The sequence below is a fragment of the Festucalex cinctus genome, chromosome 12 (genome assembly GCF_051991245.1).
Source record: "Festucalex cinctus isolate MCC-2025b chromosome 12, RoL_Fcin_1.0, whole genome shotgun sequence".
Lineage (NCBI taxonomy): Eukaryota > Metazoa > Chordata > Actinopteri > Syngnathiformes > Syngnathidae > Festucalex > Festucalex cinctus.
In genome coordinates, this window is record NC_135422.1 from 11,752,627 (window position 1) to 11,772,955 (window position 20,329).

The 20,329-nt window shown below is 41.7% G+C and overlaps 2 protein-coding genes across 5 annotated transcripts; one reads left to right on the plus strand and one right to left on the minus strand.

Annotated features, from left to right (window-relative positions):
* Positions 1–148: 148 nt before the first annotated feature.
* On the plus strand, positions 149–13,219 carry LOC144031634 (tyrosine-protein phosphatase non-receptor type 21-like). Of its 4 annotated transcripts, none has more exons than XM_077538955.1 (20): positions 149–168; positions 1,456–1,753; positions 1,959–2,128; positions 2,935–3,032; positions 4,031–4,098; positions 4,208–4,278; positions 4,491–4,578; positions 4,663–4,751; positions 4,968–5,055; positions 5,272–5,351; positions 5,467–5,574; positions 5,992–6,052; positions 6,316–6,397; positions 6,464–7,971; positions 8,876–9,016; positions 10,259–10,477; positions 11,341–11,469; positions 11,610–11,844; positions 11,920–12,080; positions 12,409–13,219. In XM_077538955.1, the coding sequence occupies exons 2-20, from the start codon at positions 1,574–1,576 to the stop codon at positions 12,535–12,537; spliced, it is 3,705 nt and encodes a 1,234-aa protein (XP_077395081.1). In that variant the 5' UTR covers positions 149–168; positions 1,456–1,573; the 3' UTR covers positions 12,538–13,219. The 4 variants fall into 4 exon arrangements, with proteins under 4 accessions (XP_077395081.1, XP_077395080.1, XP_077395083.1 ...); XM_077538954.1 differs by lacking the exon at positions 149–168 and adding an exon at positions 287–553; XM_077538956.1 differs by lacking the exon at positions 149–168 and adding an exon at positions 884–902.
* Positions 13,220–13,493: 274 nt separating this feature from the next.
* On the minus strand, positions 13,494–18,888 carry LOC144031635 (protein FAM98B-like). The gene is made up of 8 exons (XM_077538958.1): positions 18,691–18,888; positions 18,422–18,570; positions 18,138–18,251; positions 17,259–17,434; positions 17,090–17,170; positions 16,401–16,517; positions 15,428–15,595; positions 13,494–14,725 (listed from the first exon to the last, which is right to left on the minus strand). The coding sequence occupies exons 1-8, from the start codon at positions 18,726–18,728 to the stop codon at positions 14,471–14,473; spliced, it is 1,098 nt and encodes a 365-aa protein (XP_077395084.1). The 5' UTR covers positions 18,729–18,888; the 3' UTR covers positions 13,494–14,470.
* Between the last annotated feature and the right edge of the window lie 1,441 nt (positions 18,889–20,329).

Consider the following 20,329-nt stretch of genomic DNA (forward strand, 5'->3'; position numbering starts at 1 on the left):
GCGTGATAAGGGCGGTCAGCCGAGGTGGAAGGTAAATATATGGAGGTCAGCGGCAAGCCGGGCCGGGCAGCTGTCCGTCCGTCGCATTTGGAGAATTCTCACCACTCTGCATTCCAGCTGTCTGAGGTCACGGCTCCCCCTAAAATCTCTGCGTATCCTTCCGCGACGGTGCTACTATTACATATTTTCAGAGCTTGTTTACTAACTTTACTTAGCCATAGTGTCATTTCGTTTGCAATCATAAATGTTTCAAGGAAACTGCACGTTTGTGTTAGCGTTTTACGGACTAAAAACAAAACGCAAAAGTTGTAGATCCGCGGATGAAGACACTTGTTGCGCCTCCTATCCCAGGAAGCAAAACACGCTTGGAACCTGAGTGATGCGGGACGCGGACTTGGGCATGGAGTGACAAATTCGCCCTGACCTAGGAACTCACATATTCGCCATTTAATGTAGTTATTTCCAGTCGTAAAGATTGCAATTGATTTGTGGTAGAGGCGCCGCTGGGACGCAAGCCCTCTTCGGACCTTTAAACTCTACTGGCGGATCAGCGGTAATGTCAAGCGACTCCGGCCAAAATATTTACCGGCGACGTCAGCTACTCGCGGGTGCCGTCTTTTTGCTGGGCCTGTGTTAGCAAGCTAGAGCTAAACCTGCAGTTTTTGCGTTTATATAACTCAACCCGAGAGACTACCGAGACGAAATTAAGTACCGGGTCGGTAACTTTGCGATCAAGAGCTTTGGGTGCGATAAATGCTAAAGCAGTAGTTGTCATGTAGTAGTGGAGTTGAAGCGTAGTTTTGCCGTTTGTTCATTCTAACCTCAGCTAAGTTAAAGGGGGCAGGGATTTAACGCTAGAGTTCAACTGTTGGAAGTATTTGGAACCGACTAATGACTGAAGGGTGAGTTCACTAGGGTAAATTACATTCAGAACTGTGCAGAACTTCTTATTTTGTTTACATTATTTTATTAATGCATTGCTATATCAAACTAAAAACAGTTGGCTAAACTGAATGATGTACACCTGCGCAGTCTCCATTGGTTTGAGCGACTACAAAGGTACAAAGTCAGACTAAATACTGTACTGTTGTGTAACTAAATGAGTAGACCACAATCGTCAGCTTTTTAAAGTAAAGTAATCGCTTAAGTCCGAAGAAGTCATACAACCCTTTTTGCCTTCAACTTCTCATGATGCTGGTCACCTTTTGCTAAAATCAGCTACATCCTAAGTTAAACAGGTCATTCAACTCTATCCCTGAAATTAACTTAAATTATTAATAAATATAATAATAGAATCAGAATTTAGTTAAGCTTTTCATGTTCTGTAAACAAAACTTAAATGGCATAGGCCTCTATTTTAGGAAGTTAGAGAAGTTTTGCGCCATGATAATCACCCAAAAAAATAAGGGCTGACATCATTACCCACTAATAGCGTACCTTGTGTCACCTTTTCAGGTCTGTCTGACAATGAGCCCCATGATTTACACCATTCATAAGGTCTTATTAGAAGGAAGAACAGCGTGGCGAGTCATTTGTGAAGACTAGACACCAGGGATCTGCACCGGCGTGAATCATGCCATTGCCTTTCGGCTTGAAGCTCAAGCGCACGAGAAGGTACACCGTTTCCAGCAAGAGCTGCCTGGTCACTCGCATCCAGCAGCTCAATGGCGAGTTTGTGGAGTTCACGCTGTCAGTGGAGAGCACGGGCCAGGAATGTTTGGAGGCAGTCGCCCAGAGACTGGAGTTAAGAGAGGTATGTCAGCAATAGACAGCTTTGCCTGTTCTTTTCCCATATTAGGTTTGTCATGTACAAGGAGAGCGTTGTTGCCTTGTCAGCAAGAAAATGACAAGGATTGAATTGTTGAGAGGAGGCTAGATAACACATTTGCTATTACTGATTTAAATTTATACCATACAGTAGAACATGCTTAGTCTTATGTGTTTTCTCTACACACTAGATAACATTCTTCAGTCTCTGGTACCTGAACAAGCAGAGCCAGCAGAGATGGATCGACCTGGAGAAGCCGCTGAAGAAGCAGCTGGACAAGTACGGCGTGGAGCCTACCGTCTACTTTGGAGTTGTGTTCTACATCCCCAGTGTCGCCCAGCTGCAACAGGAGATCACAAGGTAACACAGTTTTGTTTTGTTTAGTCCAAAATGGACTAAAAAAAGATGACTTATGCAAAGAAATTGCCTGAATGCTGAGAAACACTACTAGATAACACAGTGGAACCTGTAAAGGTCAAAGAAATAATATTGTGGCGAAGGCTAGCGGCTAACGTAAGTGGTCAATACCATACCATTGCATTCTTAATTTGCCCACATTTTGTAGTACAATGTTCATCATCCCCATTGTATGTCTATCATAGCATTCCCTGCATGTCTAGTAAATGCTCCCATAGAGTGGCTGAGCGCAATAAAGGCAATGGCAGCACATTTTTAGTCAGTGCTATGATCTTCCTGCAATACCATGACAGCTTAGTTTTTCTGTCTGTTGTCATTAATTAGTCACATTTACTGTAAATTCATGCTGTGGACTGTTAAAACATTTTGTGTACAATTTAATTCTCTTCTCAGGAGTTGGACAATTACATACAATAATTCTCTCCCTTTAATTTTGACCTTCTAGTGTGTTAAAAAGACAGAGATTTCAATTTCCATCGGATGGCAGTTGGAGCAACGCGCACAATTAACTGGTGACAATAAAGAAATGACTCGCTTTTTTTTTTTTTTGGTCACACTTCGCGCACGCTGTTAATCCATGTTAGAAGTTACAGTATCAAATAACACATGAAAATGAAAAAAACAAAAACAAAACGCTAGCGGTCCCAAAAGTACACTTATGACAAACACCACATCTTGAGCTAGTTAACCGTCCAAACACGTTCGCGCTTCCTAACGTGTAGAGGATCTGTTCTGATCTGTTCTTACAGATATCAGTATTATCTACAGTTGAAGAAGGACGTGCTGGAGGGCCGCATCTCGTGCACTTTAGAACAAGCCATCCGCTTGGCTAGCCTAGCCGTACAAGGTAACATGAATGTTTTACATGCATCTGCTATTTTGGAACTGTTTTCATCACCTGCTGTCTCAGACACAGTAATTACTGGCATGACAAATAGTGATTATCCATAAGACGCAATGTCAACAACAGCCCATGGAGCACTGCACGCAGGTAGTGCCTCATTTAGTGGCTGGGATGTTGAGTAGCTCTGTTGCAGAGGAGTCTACCTCAAATAGACATATACTTTCTACGCACGGAAATATTATAAATACTGTATACTTAACTGTAAATACTTTTCTTCATTGATGCCATTAGCCCGCCCTTGAATAATAAAAAGTCAATGACTGAGCCCATTTACACTCTGTTGCTAACCAAAAAAAGCAGTACCAGCACATATACATCTAGTTACATTTCTCCAGAACATTTGGATATAGTATAATGGTAATGTTTAATAATGTAGTTATTAAAATGTTTTCTAAATTATATTCTCAAAACAGACACAGACTTGTAAATGTGTTAATCTGCATTCCAGTAGCATGCACCCAAAGCCTGACATATCCTACCAACCTTTTGGCCAGCCAGAAGAATCTCAAACACTGCTGGCGAAGTTATATCGGGCTCTACTGCTTGTGTGCCTGCATTTTAGCACAGCAGAACCTCTGAGATCTCTTTTGTGTCTCAAAGGCCTTCACCGTTTGCAGATTTTTGTTTGCTCTTCCACCACTGCCTATAAAACACAAAAGTCAATTTGTGCCTAAAATAAATGGTGTAACTCACATTGGGGTTTCCCCGACGGAGGCGCTGGAGTGGAGGCTGTGTTTTCGAACATTGCTGATACCGAGGATAGTGAACATACCGGTGCTTGTGAGTGTTGCCAGCAGTCAGGCTGGAGATTCTGAGGTTGTGTTGACATGTTTACATCTGAAAGAAAAATACAGTTACTATACTCCATTCCTAAATGCAAGTTTTCCTCTCACATATGACATAATGGACTTTTCTTGACACATCTTTTCTTCCTTTCACAGCCGATTTTGGAGACTTCAATCGCTACGATTCCCAGGAGTTTCTCCAGAAGTTTGCGCTGTTCCCTATTGTAAGCAGCTTGTGTGTTATCTGCTGCACCCAAATGAAGAAATGCGATCTTTGCCCATTGGTGGCATTTTCTGTCATCACTTTGCATCACTGGGGCTTTATCCTTGCAGGACTGGATCCAGGATGAGCGGGTGCTGGAGGAGGCCACTCAGAAAGTGGCACTTCTCTATCAGTCTTACAGGTGAGCGCCATTAGCGTATTCTCAGTAGTCCCTGTTCTGGTCTCAAGAATGTAAACAGGAAGGTTTGGTTTATGGACTAGTGTGTGGGATTGGGAAATGCTAATAAACACAACAGTGACGGTAATCTAACTGTAATCCACTCAACCACAACAGAGTTCTCTTGAAAGCTGTCTTGGTCCTCACTTGTATTTATTGACTTGTATCGTTCTCAGGGGTTTGTCGTCCCCTGAGGCCGAGATGTTGTACATGCAGGAGGTTGAGAAAATGGAGGGCTACGGCCATGAGAGCTATCAAGCCAAGGTCGGTTCTGGTTGGCCTAAAATGCGTGCCATGAAATGTCAACCCTTGACAAAAGGAGTCACTTTTCACATGTTGCGTAAACAGGACAACACAGGCACGGACGTGATGTTGGGCTCCTGCCTCGATGGCATCTTTGTCAAATACAAAAATGGCAGGCCTCTTCATTTATTCAGGTAATCCAAGTGGTTCTCAAATGTTCTCTTAAACCTAAATTTGGCCTTAAAGGAACCGAGTCCGGAAGACGGACAGCTCCATAAACATTGTCTCACTCTTGTACCTAACGTGAATAGTAGACTTGCTCTCCCATGCGTGTCGTTGGTCGTGAACATTTTGCTATGACTGCAATGACCTCATGTGTTCTCTTCTTTTTGCTTGAATTGGCTGTGCAGGTGGAATGAAATTAACAACATGAGTCACAACAGGTCTTTCTTTGCCTTGGAGTTGCTCAACAGAGAGGAGAGTGTCCAATTCCAGACAGTAAGTCTCTCTCGCTCTCTCCCCCTGCACCTTCTCGTCATTGCGCTCTCTTTTTGGAATTAGGTTCAGCCAGTCAGAACAATGTGCCTGTGTAGTTGTTGTCTGGCCATTAAAGTCACATCGCGTCAGCTGAAAGTCTGTGTGGAGGAATGCGTTCTCAGCTGTAATCCTCTCGCTGTCTCTCTTTTTCACTTCCTTTTTCTTTTTGTACCACAGGAAGACATGGAAACTTCCAAATATGTGTGTCGCATGTGTCTGGCCAGACTCAAGTTTTATAAGCTCAACAAGAGCAGCCTGTAAGTTTCACACGTCTGACCCACTTCCTGCCTCTTTTGCCGCTTGTCTGGCGAGCGCCGCTCCTGACTTGTGGAAGACTCACTTCTGACCTCCTCATACCCCCCTCCCCCTCAGGGAGGAGTGCGACCCCATGCCTCCTGAGGGCTCCCAGAAGTCCCTCCTCACTCTAGCCTTTCCTCGTTTTCCAATGCTCTCTCGTCCCTCTCCGCCTTCAAATAAGGGGTGAGCAGCATAGTTAGCCAAGAAGCACGTTTCAAATACAAATACAACCAAATGGAAGATCATAAAGAAATGAGTGTTGTCTTTATGAAGTTATTCGCTTTTTTTGTTTGTATTTGTGCCACCTTTTATCCCCCGACACCGCTTTACCTACATATTTACGTTAACGATTATTTTGATCTTTGAATTGTGTCTAATTCAGAAATTCTTATAGTCCCTTTATTTGGTAGATGTGTTGAATCTAAGCAAGTTCAATTTAAAAAACAAAAAACTTTTATCTATTTTTTTGTGTTCGCTCCTAAAATTAGGACTGCATATTTGTGTTCGAGAGAAAGTATATTATTGACCATGTGTTTAAGTGACCTTTAAAGTAATGTGCTATTTTTTGGTGGTTGGTTGACTGGCTTGTTTTCTCACCAGACAAACACAGTCCACAGTCATCAACCCAGTCAGACGTAGATCATCAACAAGATTGTCCCTGGTGAGTTCTATGCTTGTTCTTGTTATTTAACGGTTAGTTCCCACCAAGCAATTTGGTTGGACAAGAGTAATTCCATGAGTGCAGTTATGCAGTATATCAACATTCTGACTTTTAACTTTTAACCTGTTAATTGGGGTACATCAACTGTTAGTGGTCATCTAACATCACTGCATTGGCCATGCCAAATAATTTTACAAGTTTTTGTATAAACATCACAAGAGCACTAAGTCATTCTGTTTTTTCTTCTTCTTTGTGAACAACAGCCAAAGCCTCAGGGCTACATGATGCCCCCGCCACCAATGCACTACAACGGCCACTTCACGGAGCCTTACACCTCATCGCAAGGTAACGTTCAACTTGTTGCCAGTATTCATCAACGGCGCTCATCCTGGACATGTTCCTCTGTCATAGACAACTTGTATATGAACAGCCAGAACGGTTACTACTACCACTCCCAGACCAGCCTGGACTGCCCACCAATGGAGTACAGCAGCGGCGGGCGCTTGCGTAACGGCAGCGTGTACAGCGCCCACAGCACCAGCTCCCTGACCAATCCCCAGCACTACCTCCAGCCCTCACCCATGTCCTCCAACCCGTCGATCACCAGCGACATCACCCGGCCCGACTACGTGCCCTCGCACCGGCACAGCGCCCTCATCCCGCCTTCCTACCGCGCAACTCCGGACTACGAGACGGTGATGCGGCAGAAGAATCGAGGCGGCGGGGGGATGCTTTTGTCCCAGGAGCACCGGCAAAGCCACTCCATGAGGAACCTGAACATCGGGAACTCGTACGCTTACAGCAGGCCGGACCCTCTTGTTTACAGTCAGCCTGAGATCCGAGGAGAACATGGCGGCGCCGCCCAGCACCACCACCACTATCCTTTCCACATGGGCTCCAGCTTCCACAGCCCATCACCGTACCACCCTTACCCCATCGAGAGGCGACCTGTGGTGGGGGCGGTCAGCGTCCCAGAGCTCACCAACGTCCAGCTACAGCAAGCCCAAGAGTACCCGGCGCCCAACATCATGAGGACGCAGGTGTATAGGCCACCGCCGCCGTACCCGTACGCTCACCCCCGACCCGCCAACAGCACGCCGGACCTGTCGCGCCACCTCTACGTCAGCAGCAGCAACCCGGACCTGATCATCACGCGCCGCGTGCACCACTCGGTGCAGACGTTCCAGGAGGACAGCTTGCCCGTGGCTCACTCTCTGCAAGAGGTTTCCGAGCCTCTTTGGAGCGGACCCACGCACAGACCCCCCTACCACGCCCAGAAGCGCAACTCCATCGAGATAGCCGGACTGGCGCAGAGCCTCGAGGGCATGCGGCTAAAAGAGCGGCACGCGTCCTCTTCGGCGGTCGAAGCCGCCACTCCTCCTCCGGCCCCGCGTGGAGGTCGCTCGCAGGGTTCCCAGCTCAACGTGTTTTTGGAGCGTGCCAAGGCGGAAGACAGGAGTGACACCAAGGAAGACGTGCAGTACGGCCACAAGAAATCCCTCTCTGATGCCACCATGCTGGTGCACAGCAGTGGCGATGAGGAGGAGTTTGAAGACGACTCAGGGCGCCACACGCCGCTCTCTCATGACGCAGTAGCCGCCATCATCCCCGAGGAGTCTCCACATCACATCTTCACGGCTCCTCAACAACAGACACCCCTTGAGCCCCCCCCTGCTTATCCCATCGGCTCGTCCCTGGAGCCCTCGCTAGCCGCCGCCCTCACCTACAAGGCTCATCCTTTGATCCACGAGACGGCGCCTCTGTACCTGCGCGAGGTGCGGCAAGCCAGAATTATGCCGTCAGTGTCCGAGGGAGACCTGAGCGGCGACGCCAAGCACAAGTCCAAGAAGGACTTCAAGAAGAGGCCCGTGTCGGATGTGCCTCAGGCCAAGAAGACCATCGAAGGTTTACCTCCTCCGGTGAGTCTTTTAATTTTTATTTTTTATTTTTTATTTTTTAACATTTTACTTTAAAGCCCCTTTCAAAGCAGATTTTTCTAGGTGGCTTTCCTGTGTGCAACTATGCATAGTGTATAGTTTGTTTGTTTTGTTCCGTTTTAAAATGTACTAAACATTTACAGCTAAAATTATTTCAACCAAAGTATCTTCAATATAAGTTGCACCATCATTTTACAAACATGTCAGGAATGCTTGTGTAAGCAGCAAAGATAAATCAGCGTTGAATGTATATGATTTTAATCTGCTCACATCTTAAATGGTTTTATAATAGCAGCTGTTTGCTGGTGCAATATGATGCAATTCACATATGATCCGATTAGTTGAGTAATTGCGATTATTATCAGTGACTAGTAAATTAGTCTTTGGTGGAAGCCCTATTTCAGACGTCTGCATTGTTAAATTTTTCTTGACTTCACCTTGGACTATTCAGCGCTGTAACCCAAACGAGTCATTACTGCAACCCAACGACATTACCTTTTTTGCGGGTTTTCCACCCACTTTACTAGCTAGTTTCATATATCTTAAACGGTTACAAACAAAAGTACCAGCACCTTGCTTTTGTTCCCCCCCCCCCCTCAGTCTTCCATGTAAGCTAATTTTCTGTCACTAGTCCTTCCATACGAGCCCATTCAATCTAATTAGCCTTCAGCATTGTATCAGCGTGACAATCAGCTGTTGTGGTATGAGACTCAATTTTGAAAGATGCACGTCAGGAAACTGGCTGGGTGACATTTCACTGGAGATGCTCCCAGTGGGACGTTTGTCGTCCCCACCCACAACAGCGAGCTACCGTTGCTGGCTGTGAGAATCACACAGGCAGCCGTCCTCACCATATCCCCTGCATGTGCTCCTCTCGCTACGCCAGGGCATGAAGAAGAGCGTGCGGTCGGATGTGAGGAAAATGGGGCCCCTGAAGGTGGCCCATCTCAACGGCCTGTCGATGTCCCGGCACCCGATGCAGAGTGAAGTCAAGGACCAGCCTGAACGAGATTCCAATGACGAGAGGGTAAGAATGAATTATAAACACGTAGTGAAATTTAGCAGCCATTTGACTTGTTTCTAGCTAAACTGGTTAACTGTTTCCACCTGGATTAGCTTTCAACCGTGCACAGCAATTAATAATAAATTCGCCATGTGGGGTGTGTGCATGCATCTTGTGTTGGCAGGCAGGTTCATTCCAGCAATATACCCAACCGTGGATGAATGTGTACACTATGTAACTAGTTATCCAGCTAATCAGCATCAAATCAAACGTTCAGTAAAATGAAGCCTATCTTGGTAATTTAGCAAAACCTCTGTCCTTTGTTTGCTGCCGGTTTCTCTTTCACTTAGTCATGTATGGCAACAAACCAAGGTTGTTTGTCCTGTCGTAAACATTTCACCAGCTAGCTTGCTAACTACTTTAGCTACAGGATGCACCTGATCCCTGCCAATGCCATTGTACAACACCATTAGACACAATAACCAAGCCAGATTCTTATCTTTGGCTTAAATTAAACTTCAAAAGAAGAACTTTTAGAAGTTGTAGGAGTTGAAAGCAATGTTGATGTCTGTCTCTGTACTTCACAAGTTTTCAAATGAAGAAATGTGAGAGTTTGGGAAGCGCTTTGGGTGCTCACTGTTGGTGTAGATAAAACGCTTTTACCATTTTGATTAACGTTGAAATTTTCATCTGTTGGATAATGACATACAAATCAATTTGGAACTCGTTTTCTGATGTCACCTCACCACAAATAGCGAATCGGGACTTTGGGAGCAAGTCAGAGCTGTAATCTATACACAAGGCAATCTGCCGTGCTTTCCGAGGCAAAGAATAATAAATAAGAATAAAAACATTCAATTCAAAGGTAAAATCCTGATAAAATAACAAAATGGAAATTATCAAGTTGTTTTTTTGTTGTTGTTTTTTAATGCAAGATCTTAAATTCTAACTTGACTTCACTGCACTGGTTATTGTTAGTAACTGTAACAGCAAAGAAGCAGAAACATTTTCACTTTTACCTTTGATGGTGCATTCAAGAACCTCCAACACAGCAGGAGATCTGAAATGCAGACAAAAAAAAAACAATGTCAAATTATTGAATTAAACCTAACCACACAATACCGAGATTTCACATCATGTCCGAGCTTTATGTGTGAACGCATTGCCCGACTTCCAAGTCTCGTCTTTCTGGCGGAGAAAACAAATCCAAAAAAAAACAAAACAAAAAAAACAACCTAAATCAACACTACCTGGTATGTCATTCAGTGTAAAATCCTGGAGCGGCACATGGAGATGGGCGAGCTGCTGAAAGAGTACGAGAGCATCCCCAAATGTCGCCCGGCGGCCGAGTGCACAGTCGCCCAGATGGCCGAGAGCGCCGACAAGAACCGCTTCCAGGACGTGCTGCCCTACGATGACACTCGTGTGGAGCTGGTGCCCACCAAAGAGAACAACACGGGATACATCAACGCGTCACACGTTAAAGTAAGCGCTCGCACTTTACAACCAGATCCAATACAAGATGTCAAAGTTTGATTGATACTTTTCACCATAAGCCTTAAATATTGAGGCTACTACTAAATATTTCAAAAATTCAGCAACTGAAGCCAGTTTTACATCAACATGAAGTTTTGTAGGCATTTCCATGCCTAAAGCCACATTAATTTAAAAAAAAAGAAAAAAAAGTTTGCAGGTGTCTGAAGGTGAACCAGAAGAGATTTTGAAAATTCAGCATATGAAGCCAGTTTGACTTGGCAACATGAAATTTGGCCTCACTATAATGTCTCAAGAATCCATACTTGGAATAACAAAGGACGTCAGCCATTTTGGTTTGAATCGTTTTATCTAGCTGATTAAAGACAGACTACTCCTCAAGATTTAGAACATTTTCACCCGTTTCACTTAGCAGCATAAAATTCGTAAACCCACAAAAAAGGTTTAGGAACCCCGAAATCTTCCATTTTGGTTTGACGCAGCCATTTTAGAGCCCTGCTTCTCATGAACTTGCCCTTGAGGTTTTGTCTGATTGCTACCAAACTTGAGTCATGCAAAGTAGACCAAAGGGTGATGCTAAATTATGTAACATTTACATTTGTCATTGTGCGTGGGCGGAGCATGTACGCGGAACTTGATGAGCTCTTGCATCCAATGGTGTGGCCTGTGAGCATTATCTGTGAGAACAAATGACACAAGCATCCAGAAAAATGTGCGGCATGCTGCGTCGTAAGAGAGTGACGGGAGGCTTGTGGTGTGACAGGTTTTAAGCTTGTGTTGTTTTTGTGTCTTCATTTTTTTTTTCTCATGTTTTCTTAAAGTGGAAGTGTTTTTGTTTTTTTTTGTCTCGGCAGATCAACGTAGGAGGACACGAGTGGAACTACATCGCCAGCCAGGGGCCTCTTTCCAACACATGCCAAGACTTCTGGCAGATGGTGTGGGAGCAGAGTGTCGCCATCATTGCCATGGTTACCGCCGAAGAGGTACGTTGATTGTTTTAGGAGGCCCTTTCCCGTTCTGAAGTTTGTAAATGGTGAATGAGAACGATGAGGTATAACGTGAAGTTTCAAACTCACTCAAGCGTTGTCATGTTGAAAGCGATTGTCTCTCGCCTGTCGCGCAGGAGAGCGGGCGAGAAAAGAGCTTCCGCTACTGGCCTCGCCTCGGCTCGCGGCACAACACGGTGACGTACGGCCGCTTCAAGATCACCACGCGCTTCCGCACCGAGTCGGGCTGCTACGCCACCACAGGCCTGAAGATCAAACACCTGGTGACGGGCCAGGAGAGGACCGTGTGGCACCTGCAGTACACGGACTGGCCGGACCATGGCTGTCCCGACGATTTTAAAGGCTTCCTCAGTGAGTCACGGGAGGTTTTCTTCTTCTATCGTTGTTAATATTTGATGCTAAATTGTTTGTGTTGCGTGTCTGCAGCCTACCTGGAGGAGATCCAGTCGGTGCGGAGGCACACCAACAGCATAAGCGAGCCAAAGAACAGCAACCTGCCCGTATTGGTACATTGCAGCGCTGGAGTGGGGCGCAGCGGCGTGGTCATCCTGTCCGAAATTATGATCGCTTGCTTGGAGCACAACGAGGTCAGTATGTTCTGCCGAGATAAATCACTTGAACTTGGTACCAAGATGGCGCCAAAGCTCTAAAGAGAAAAGTAGGACTACGTTCCTATTTAAAAATGGCTTTGGCGCCCTCTTGTGGCATTTCAGAAAGAGCACAAACATGGCAAAGAACAGACTACAGGTTCCTCATAAAAATGCAAAAAGGTGACTTTGCGAGTACTGAACAGTAAATAGCAGGAGAAACACTGCAGGCTAACCTCTGTAGCGTGTTATTTAGCTTTTGTATTGAGGAGCCAGACTATTTCCTATGTTTCCAATCATGTCCCATTTAATGGCTACCGTCCCACAGATGCTGGACATTAAGACCGTGCTGATGAAGCTACGCCAGCAGAGGATGATGATGGTCCAGACCTTGTCCCAGTACACCTTCATCTACAAGGTGCTTGTCCAGTACCTCCGCAACTCCCGCCTCATCTGAGAATGCCAAAAATATGCTACGTGCTACAACTACTAGGCTGACCCGCAACTCTCCAAAACAGTATTATAGTGTTTTGTTTTTTTACATTGGTGATTGCTGGATGAAGTAGTTTCAACTGTTCTGTGCTGCATCAAAACTATTTCGACCAACGTGAATTGACAAAGCAAGCAGAAGCTGACAAATGAAGGATTAAGAACAGCAAGAAAGGATTTTTTTTTAACTTGAAAGTTTTTATTTAAACATTTATTTGATCAAGTGCCTCCAGACTGTATTTTTTGTTTATTAAGATGAAGGAAAGTTTGATTGCAGTGAAAAAGTTTGAGTGATGTTTGTGTGTGCTCAACGGCAACATCCATGGAGGTCGGTTACAAGCACAAGGCACATGCATGCACGAAAGACAGTGTGTGTCTTCGAGTCCTTAAAAATGACTTTCAAAGTTTGATTTTTTTTCCCCTTCAAACACTGATGGAGTCTTAGTGCAAAACAAAGTGATTTATTTTTTATTTTTTTTTGGCCGTTTTGTCCACGTCTTTGTTGATAATGTACACAATGTAAGATTTGTTATGCGTCTTTACTGTACAAACTGTATAAAGTCTGATGCAAAAACAAAACGGCGTGCCTTTGAAATACTGTAAAGAGTATGAAAAAATGTGACTCGAATAAATATCTTGAAAATGTTCAATTGTGGCCAGGCAGTGATTATTTACTCAGTCGCAGTCCGATGGGGTGAGGTCATTTATTTGTCCTTGCACATTTTCGGAATAGTAACTAGTTTTAATTTGGAGCAGTGGTCACAAACCTTTTGGAAACTCAGCTACTTCTTGGGTGTAATGTCATGTAAAGGACTACCAGTTTGATACACACTGCTGAAATAACAAATATGCTCCAATTATGTTCACGATATTCATTTCTATTAAGACACTGATCATGTTGATTTCTCACAAAAATGAAGCAAATAACATGCAACATTTTATTTCTATAAATTGCTGCCAGTGGTTACATTTTCAAATGATCACTTCGACAACAATCCTGGGAAATCACAATACACTGATAATCTGACTAAGAAAAACAAACATAAAACAATGAACCAATAAAGGTATGTAACCATAGACATAAATAGCATTGTGGACTAATGAGTAACTACCTCAGTCTGCAAAACTAAAGACCTTGTCGCCACATAACAAAATCATTAATACTGCACAAGTTCCTGTGAACTGTGTTATGGTTAGCAAAAGAGTTTTGTCTACATGCAATTGACGGCGCTAATACAGTTTCTTACTTATTTATTTGTTTAAATGACACCACTATTTGAGCTTAACGTTTGCTTTCAGGCGAATGCCCCCGAATACCACTGAAGTATCGCATGATGTGCAGTGATCATCTTACTTTTCAGTGGTTGACCTTCATCAACAAGCACTGCTGCAATTCAATATTTGACTCGCAAGTGAACCGGCCTTTCAGATATGATGGCCACATGATCTTTCGCAACAAAAATGACGTTTTCAGGTCCAAAGCCAGATCTAGCTTGTTGCCACCAACTGTACCAAATAATACATTTTATAAATAGTCATTCAAAATAATATGAGGCACCTCTAAATATTTCTCAATAAGAACACCAGGGGTCACATTTGTGCAGCCGACCTCTGAAGTGGATGCAGCACTGGGTGGCTAAGTGGTCAACATGGTGACTGAGTCGGGGTGGTCACTATTTGAGGGGAAGTTTAGTTTCCTTTGGTGAAGTGGTGGTGTAATTATCATACTATTCCACGAGCAGGAGTTGAGAAAAACAGTTAAAATATTCATTATACAATGAGAGGTGACTATGTTTGCATGTACAAAAATGTTCAACTGCATAATCCATTACAGACCGAGTTTTTTTCTGTTTCATTCAAAACTTTTGACGGGTCATTAAAAAGAATACGTAAACAAGAAGTCAGTAATGGTACCGTCCTCGCTTTCCACCGTGTCCATCGTGGTTGTGTCTCCCACCACGCCAACCTCCTCCTCCTCCTTTTCCCCGCCATCCGCCTCCTCCACCACCTCCACCTCCTCCTCCTCCTCGCCATCCTCCACCTCCTCGCCATCCACCTCCTCCATCTTGCCTTTTCTGCCAAGGGGGCATCTCAGGAAGCGGGGCTTCTATCTCTGACGGGCGTCCACCTCGGTCAGGGACTCTTCCCATTTGGATCTGATAAACATGCGCAATATGAGTTTTGTTGAGATGTAGGAACACACACTTTTAATATGGTTGTTTTTTTGTTTTTTTTGTTTTTTAATTTAAAAATGTGTACAAATGTTTCTAAGAAAAGACTAAAAAAAAAACTTTACATATGATGTTCTTGTGTGCGCCTTATTAACTGTGGAATATAATTTTAATAAACAAAATTAATAAAATTAATAAAGTAAAAACAAATAAAAATAAACCAAAAATTTAAATAAACAAGACCTGTAGTCTATCTTTTGGTTTTGTGTGATTAAAAAGGAAAAAATACAATTCAATTTAGCCTGAATGATAGTGCAAAATGTGTTTTAAAAAATGCCAATAAAAATTGTAATAAACTTAATGTATACAAAAAAGTGCACCTGGTACAGTCTTTTTTAATTATTAAATTATTTTATGAAATTAAAAATAAAATGAAAAAGTATTAAATTAAGAAATATCAGGAAAAAAGATTGAGTGCACAGTATTTTAAAAACAAACATTCTAAATATAAAAATAAACTTTATTTGACCTTTCTCAAACTGTTGAATGCATTGCACGTGTCCTACTGTTTCATGTTTCTGTATTATATTCCCCAACTTGTTGTTTCCTGAAAGGGGAGCTGAAAAGGCTAATCTGAAAGCAAATGTTTGATCCCCAGAAGGAGAGGCGGCGGTGCCGCGCTCGTACCTTGTTGACGGCGCAGGCGGTATTCTCCCTGCTGGCGCCGCTGCTGGTCTTGACCACATTGCAGACGTCCTCTCTAGCGGCCAGCAGGGTGGCGACGTCCACGGTGGACTCGGCCCTCAGCCCGTGTCTTTTGGGCTGGTATGCGTCAGCCATTCTGTCCACCTTCACCTGAATTAAAAACAAAAAAACAAAACAAAAAAACAAAACAAAAAAAAAACATTCAAATATAAAGACAAATGCAAAATACATACAAATGTGTTTTTTGTAAGGTCCACTTCCTGTTTTATATCAAAACAAAATGTTGGAAACAAAATGACAGAAATAAGTCTATAAAAACTACAAATAGAAGTACAGTAAATTAAAAAAAAACGAATGAACCTAATCTATTCAGGATTAAGGCATGAGCCCTGCAACAAATAGCAAAAATCTGCTCGTAATAAAAAAAAAAAAAAGGTTTGTAATTGCTAATAAATGCTATATGAGAGCGGCAAAGCCTTTTTTTTTGCTTCAAATTAGACATGGCTATGATCTAAATTGGCCGATTAATTTAAAAAATATGGCATTTAAAAAATGTATTTTTGATCCCCTAACGCTTACAACGATATGAATTAAAGCAGAAGAACATTTGACTGTCTGACAATACTTTGTCCTACATTTTTACTTGAAACATAGTTATTAATTTGATTTTTAAAACAGTTCTATTAGACTCTAAAATTAAAACAATTTTCATTAATTGTCAGGAACTGTATTCCTACTTTTGTCAATTTTGAGTCTTTTTTTTTTTTTTTTTTTTTTTTTTTAAGTGATCTTTAAGGGCTTTTCTTCCATTAAAAGAGGGGTGGCAACAATTTTGATTCTCAATGAATTAGTTAACTGGCATGATGATGCTTTTGAGATACTTTTTTTTTTTTCAGTTCATGTTGGTTGAACTCTACGCTTTGGAGGTTGTAGTGTAGCTAACGGATGAACGTGCCTTGGCCCTTTCGGACCACCCGAACGACTGGATGGTGACATCCAGCCGCTTGATCAGCATCCTGCGCCGACATTCGTACTCTGATGACATGACCAAGTTCATGCTGAAGAGCTTCTCCTGTGGAACGGACATGCACGGGAAAAATCGTTATTCATACGTTACCATACAATGTTTACATCAGTTATTCCCTACCACTATGTTGTGGTACCTTTGTGAGAGATCGAGTGAAATCCACGAAATATATATATATATATATATATATATATATGTTTAAATACTCCCTCTAGACATGGTTTTATAGCTTTTATGGATTTTTTTTTTAAATAATACAAACACATTTCAACATATATTGCAAGAAAACAAGCTGTGGTTAACCAAAACACAATTACAGTGGAATGATCTGTCTCCGTTTTCACAGTAAACAAATCCCAATTGTTGCAAATTCTTCTTTCACATTTATCAATATTTTAGTGTGCTGCCATCTAGTGGCTGAAAGTGGAGTTACACCCAAAATATTTTATACAATACTTCTGTGACACTTTAAAAAGTTAATTTATCAAACTAAAAGACCACATGGGAAATAAATGACTAAGAGTATTTGAGAAGAAAAAAAAAACAAGATAGAGATTGATCAAATATGATGCACAATCATCATCATCATCATCATCATCATCATCATCATCTCGTACCCACTGTTCACCGCTGAGCGCTGTCTTCAAAGCGGGTTTTCCCACTGTGCCATCAGGGCACTTCTCAAGCAGTGTGTCCACCTGTAGCGACACATTCCAACTCACTTTCAGGATTTTTTTTTTTTTTTTAACTATTTCAAACAGCATAAAGGACACAAGTGAACTCCACCTTGTTTTGGATGAGCGAGAGGACATCCGCAGCATCCTGTCCCTTACACAGCGAAACGTTTAAAGTCTGGCAGATATCCCGCAGCTCCCGAGACGGCGAGCCCGCGTTTTGTCCCCGAACGCTGCTTCGCCTGCTGACGGCAATCTGCGCCGCCTGAAGCTCGGAGCTTAAAAACACTACAGGAGAAACACATAACGGAACACAAAGTTGGCTACAGCACAGTGGAACAAAAAAGAAAAGTTTCCACAGGAAGTAATTAGCATAAAAAAATAAAATTTAAAAAATGGAAAGAATTACATATAAATAAAAGTGAGGAAAAGCAGTTAAGACAATGGATGGATGGATGGATGGATAAAAATAATAAATAAATAAATAAATAAATTAATTAATTAATAAAAATAATTAAAATCCTTTGTTCCAAATTGTCAAAATGTGGTTGTCATAAAGCATTTATTAATGCAGGACTAATTTTTTTATTTTTTTTATTTTACAAACTGTACCAGTGCACAATACGTTCAATACCTGAGATAATAATAATAATAATAATAATAATAATAATAATAACAACAACAATAATAATAATAATAATGTTTTTTAATTTCCATTTGATTACTTACAATAAATTGATTCACCACTTATTCAATCTGATATGTTTAAAAAATATACAAAAAAAATAAATAAAATGTTAAAACTGTCTGTATAACCTGACAGTAAAATATTATAATGATTTAACAAGCTTTTGCTCTCTGCATCACTAGAAAAGAATTGCACAGAAAAAAGCCAAAGAAAAAGCAAAAACACTAGCGTGGCACTTACGACCACTCCAGGTTCATCGGCCTTTAGAAGCTCCAATGCATGTCAGCGTTGAGCGTGACTTACAGACAAACTTGAGATGGTCTTTCGTGTTTCCATTCAGAATCGCTGACACTTCATACGGGCAGCAAAGCTCCTTCAGCAAGCCCCTCATGTCCACCTCCAGGCTGTCCATGTCCCCTGTGTGGACACAGCTTTAATTAACACAAAACATTTAAATGCAGTGGTGGAAAAGAGAACATATGTATATTTGTATTAAAACGCTATGTTTCCTTCACTCCTTTCTAATTGTTAGAATTTTATGTACATATAAGCATACATGAAGTCGATTCGAGTCATTTTCGGTTCACCTGGACCGGTAGTGATGCTCTCCTCTAGGCCACACAGCGGCTTCAAACGGGACACCAACCACCGGCACAAGTCCACATACTCAGCCGACGAGAGGCCATCCTGCGCGGCTTGGAGCAACACCGCCTCCTCCGTCAAGGGACCGTCATAGCTGAGCGGTAGAAATATTTTCAACAGACATTTTTGAGCCGAATTATAGTCGACTTTAACATGGCGGGGGGCCGACAATGTAAAGCTATGCGTTAGCATGCTATCTCGGTTATTAACTCACCCGAGTTGCTCCAAAGAGTCCAAAATGTCACACTCCATCGCGTCCTCTATGCTTTAACCATCACAACATGACGTTTAAGTGTGGGAGTGAGTTTATGAGGTTAAAAAAAAAGTACATTTGTTCTAATTCTATGAATTCCAAACAACATGGACGTCTTGTTGTAAGCATGCTGTTCCGGTTGTGTTCGTGGGCCGATCAGAAACCGAAACTTCCAATTCGAACTTTCGTTCCGCCTACTACACTGAAGCCACATGTCGACATTTTAATTAACTTTTGCTTTATCGGTCGGTAGTTAATATCTCCTGAGGCAGTGAAAAAAAAAAAATATTTGTAAAAATATAACGTATCTAAAAAAAATTCTTCTGTAAAACATTCTTTCATTATCAGATAGTAGCTACATTCACTTGTGAAATGATGTACAGTACACTTGTATTACAAAACAAAAATAAATATATATATACACACACAAATATTTTATAGGTTAATTTCAATTATCTTCAAATTTATTTCCATAATTTAAAACGCTTTGTTAAGTTTTCTAATTTAGTAAGGGCAATCATATTAATTTTAAAATGAATGTAATGTTAAAGTGTCTGCATTTTTAATAGTTAATATCATGTATTTAACTCATTCACTCCCAGCCATTTTCACAGAAGCAGTCCCGTTCGCTCCCGGCTGTTTTACTGGATTTTGACTGATTTTGCAAGGCCCACAGAATATTGTGTTCTTTTGCTATAAAAGCATGGAACCTATCAAAAGAAAGATTAAAGTATCTTCTTTCATCAGGAAAAAAAAGTATGTTTCTATCTGTTTCCGTTTTGCAGCAATTCGCATTAGAAGAGAGCTAAGTTTAATCAGTTTTCGCAAATCTATTTAAAATTGTAAGTAATTGAGCTTTTTTTTCTAGATGGCCCTGGTTGATTTCCTTTACTCTGCTGCCACCTGCTGGCCATTTGTGTAATAACTACCATTTCTGCAACCGTTCTTTGCAGTTGAGAGGCTGCATCAAAGCCTTCTGTAAGCTCTAGCATATAAAAAAAACAAAAAACAAAAAAAACGTATAAATACGTCTTTGGGACACTTAGAACATTAAAAAAACGTATTTATACGTTACTGGGAGTAAATGAGATAATACATGCAACATGTTGGTCTTGCTATTTCATGATAGCATAAGTATTATTTACATTTGTAATAATATTGGATAATTTGTGCCTTTATTGATTTAAGTAAAAATAAAACATACATACACTGGCAGGTTAAAACTCACAATTTTATTATGATAATGTTATTTGATATGTCAAATTACAAGTGTATGATGTAACATAAAAACAGTTACAAACATATGTATGCATATTTACATTATATATTTATGAAAAGTAACAAGCTACATCTGTATAAAGAAAATACAACTATGCCATGGGAGTTATTGGGACTATCAATTTTACATCATATACTTGGTATTCTCAAATCAACAAAATAATAGAAACCGATAGAACCAGAACAGACAGATGTTAAACTGATGGAGACTAAGATGGACATGAGGCACTTCTTTTGTCGGCGTTGTTTTTGAGGTCGTCAGGATGGCACTAAGGAACTTAAATTAACAAAAAAGAATATGCGCAAGAAGGGGATAAGGGGA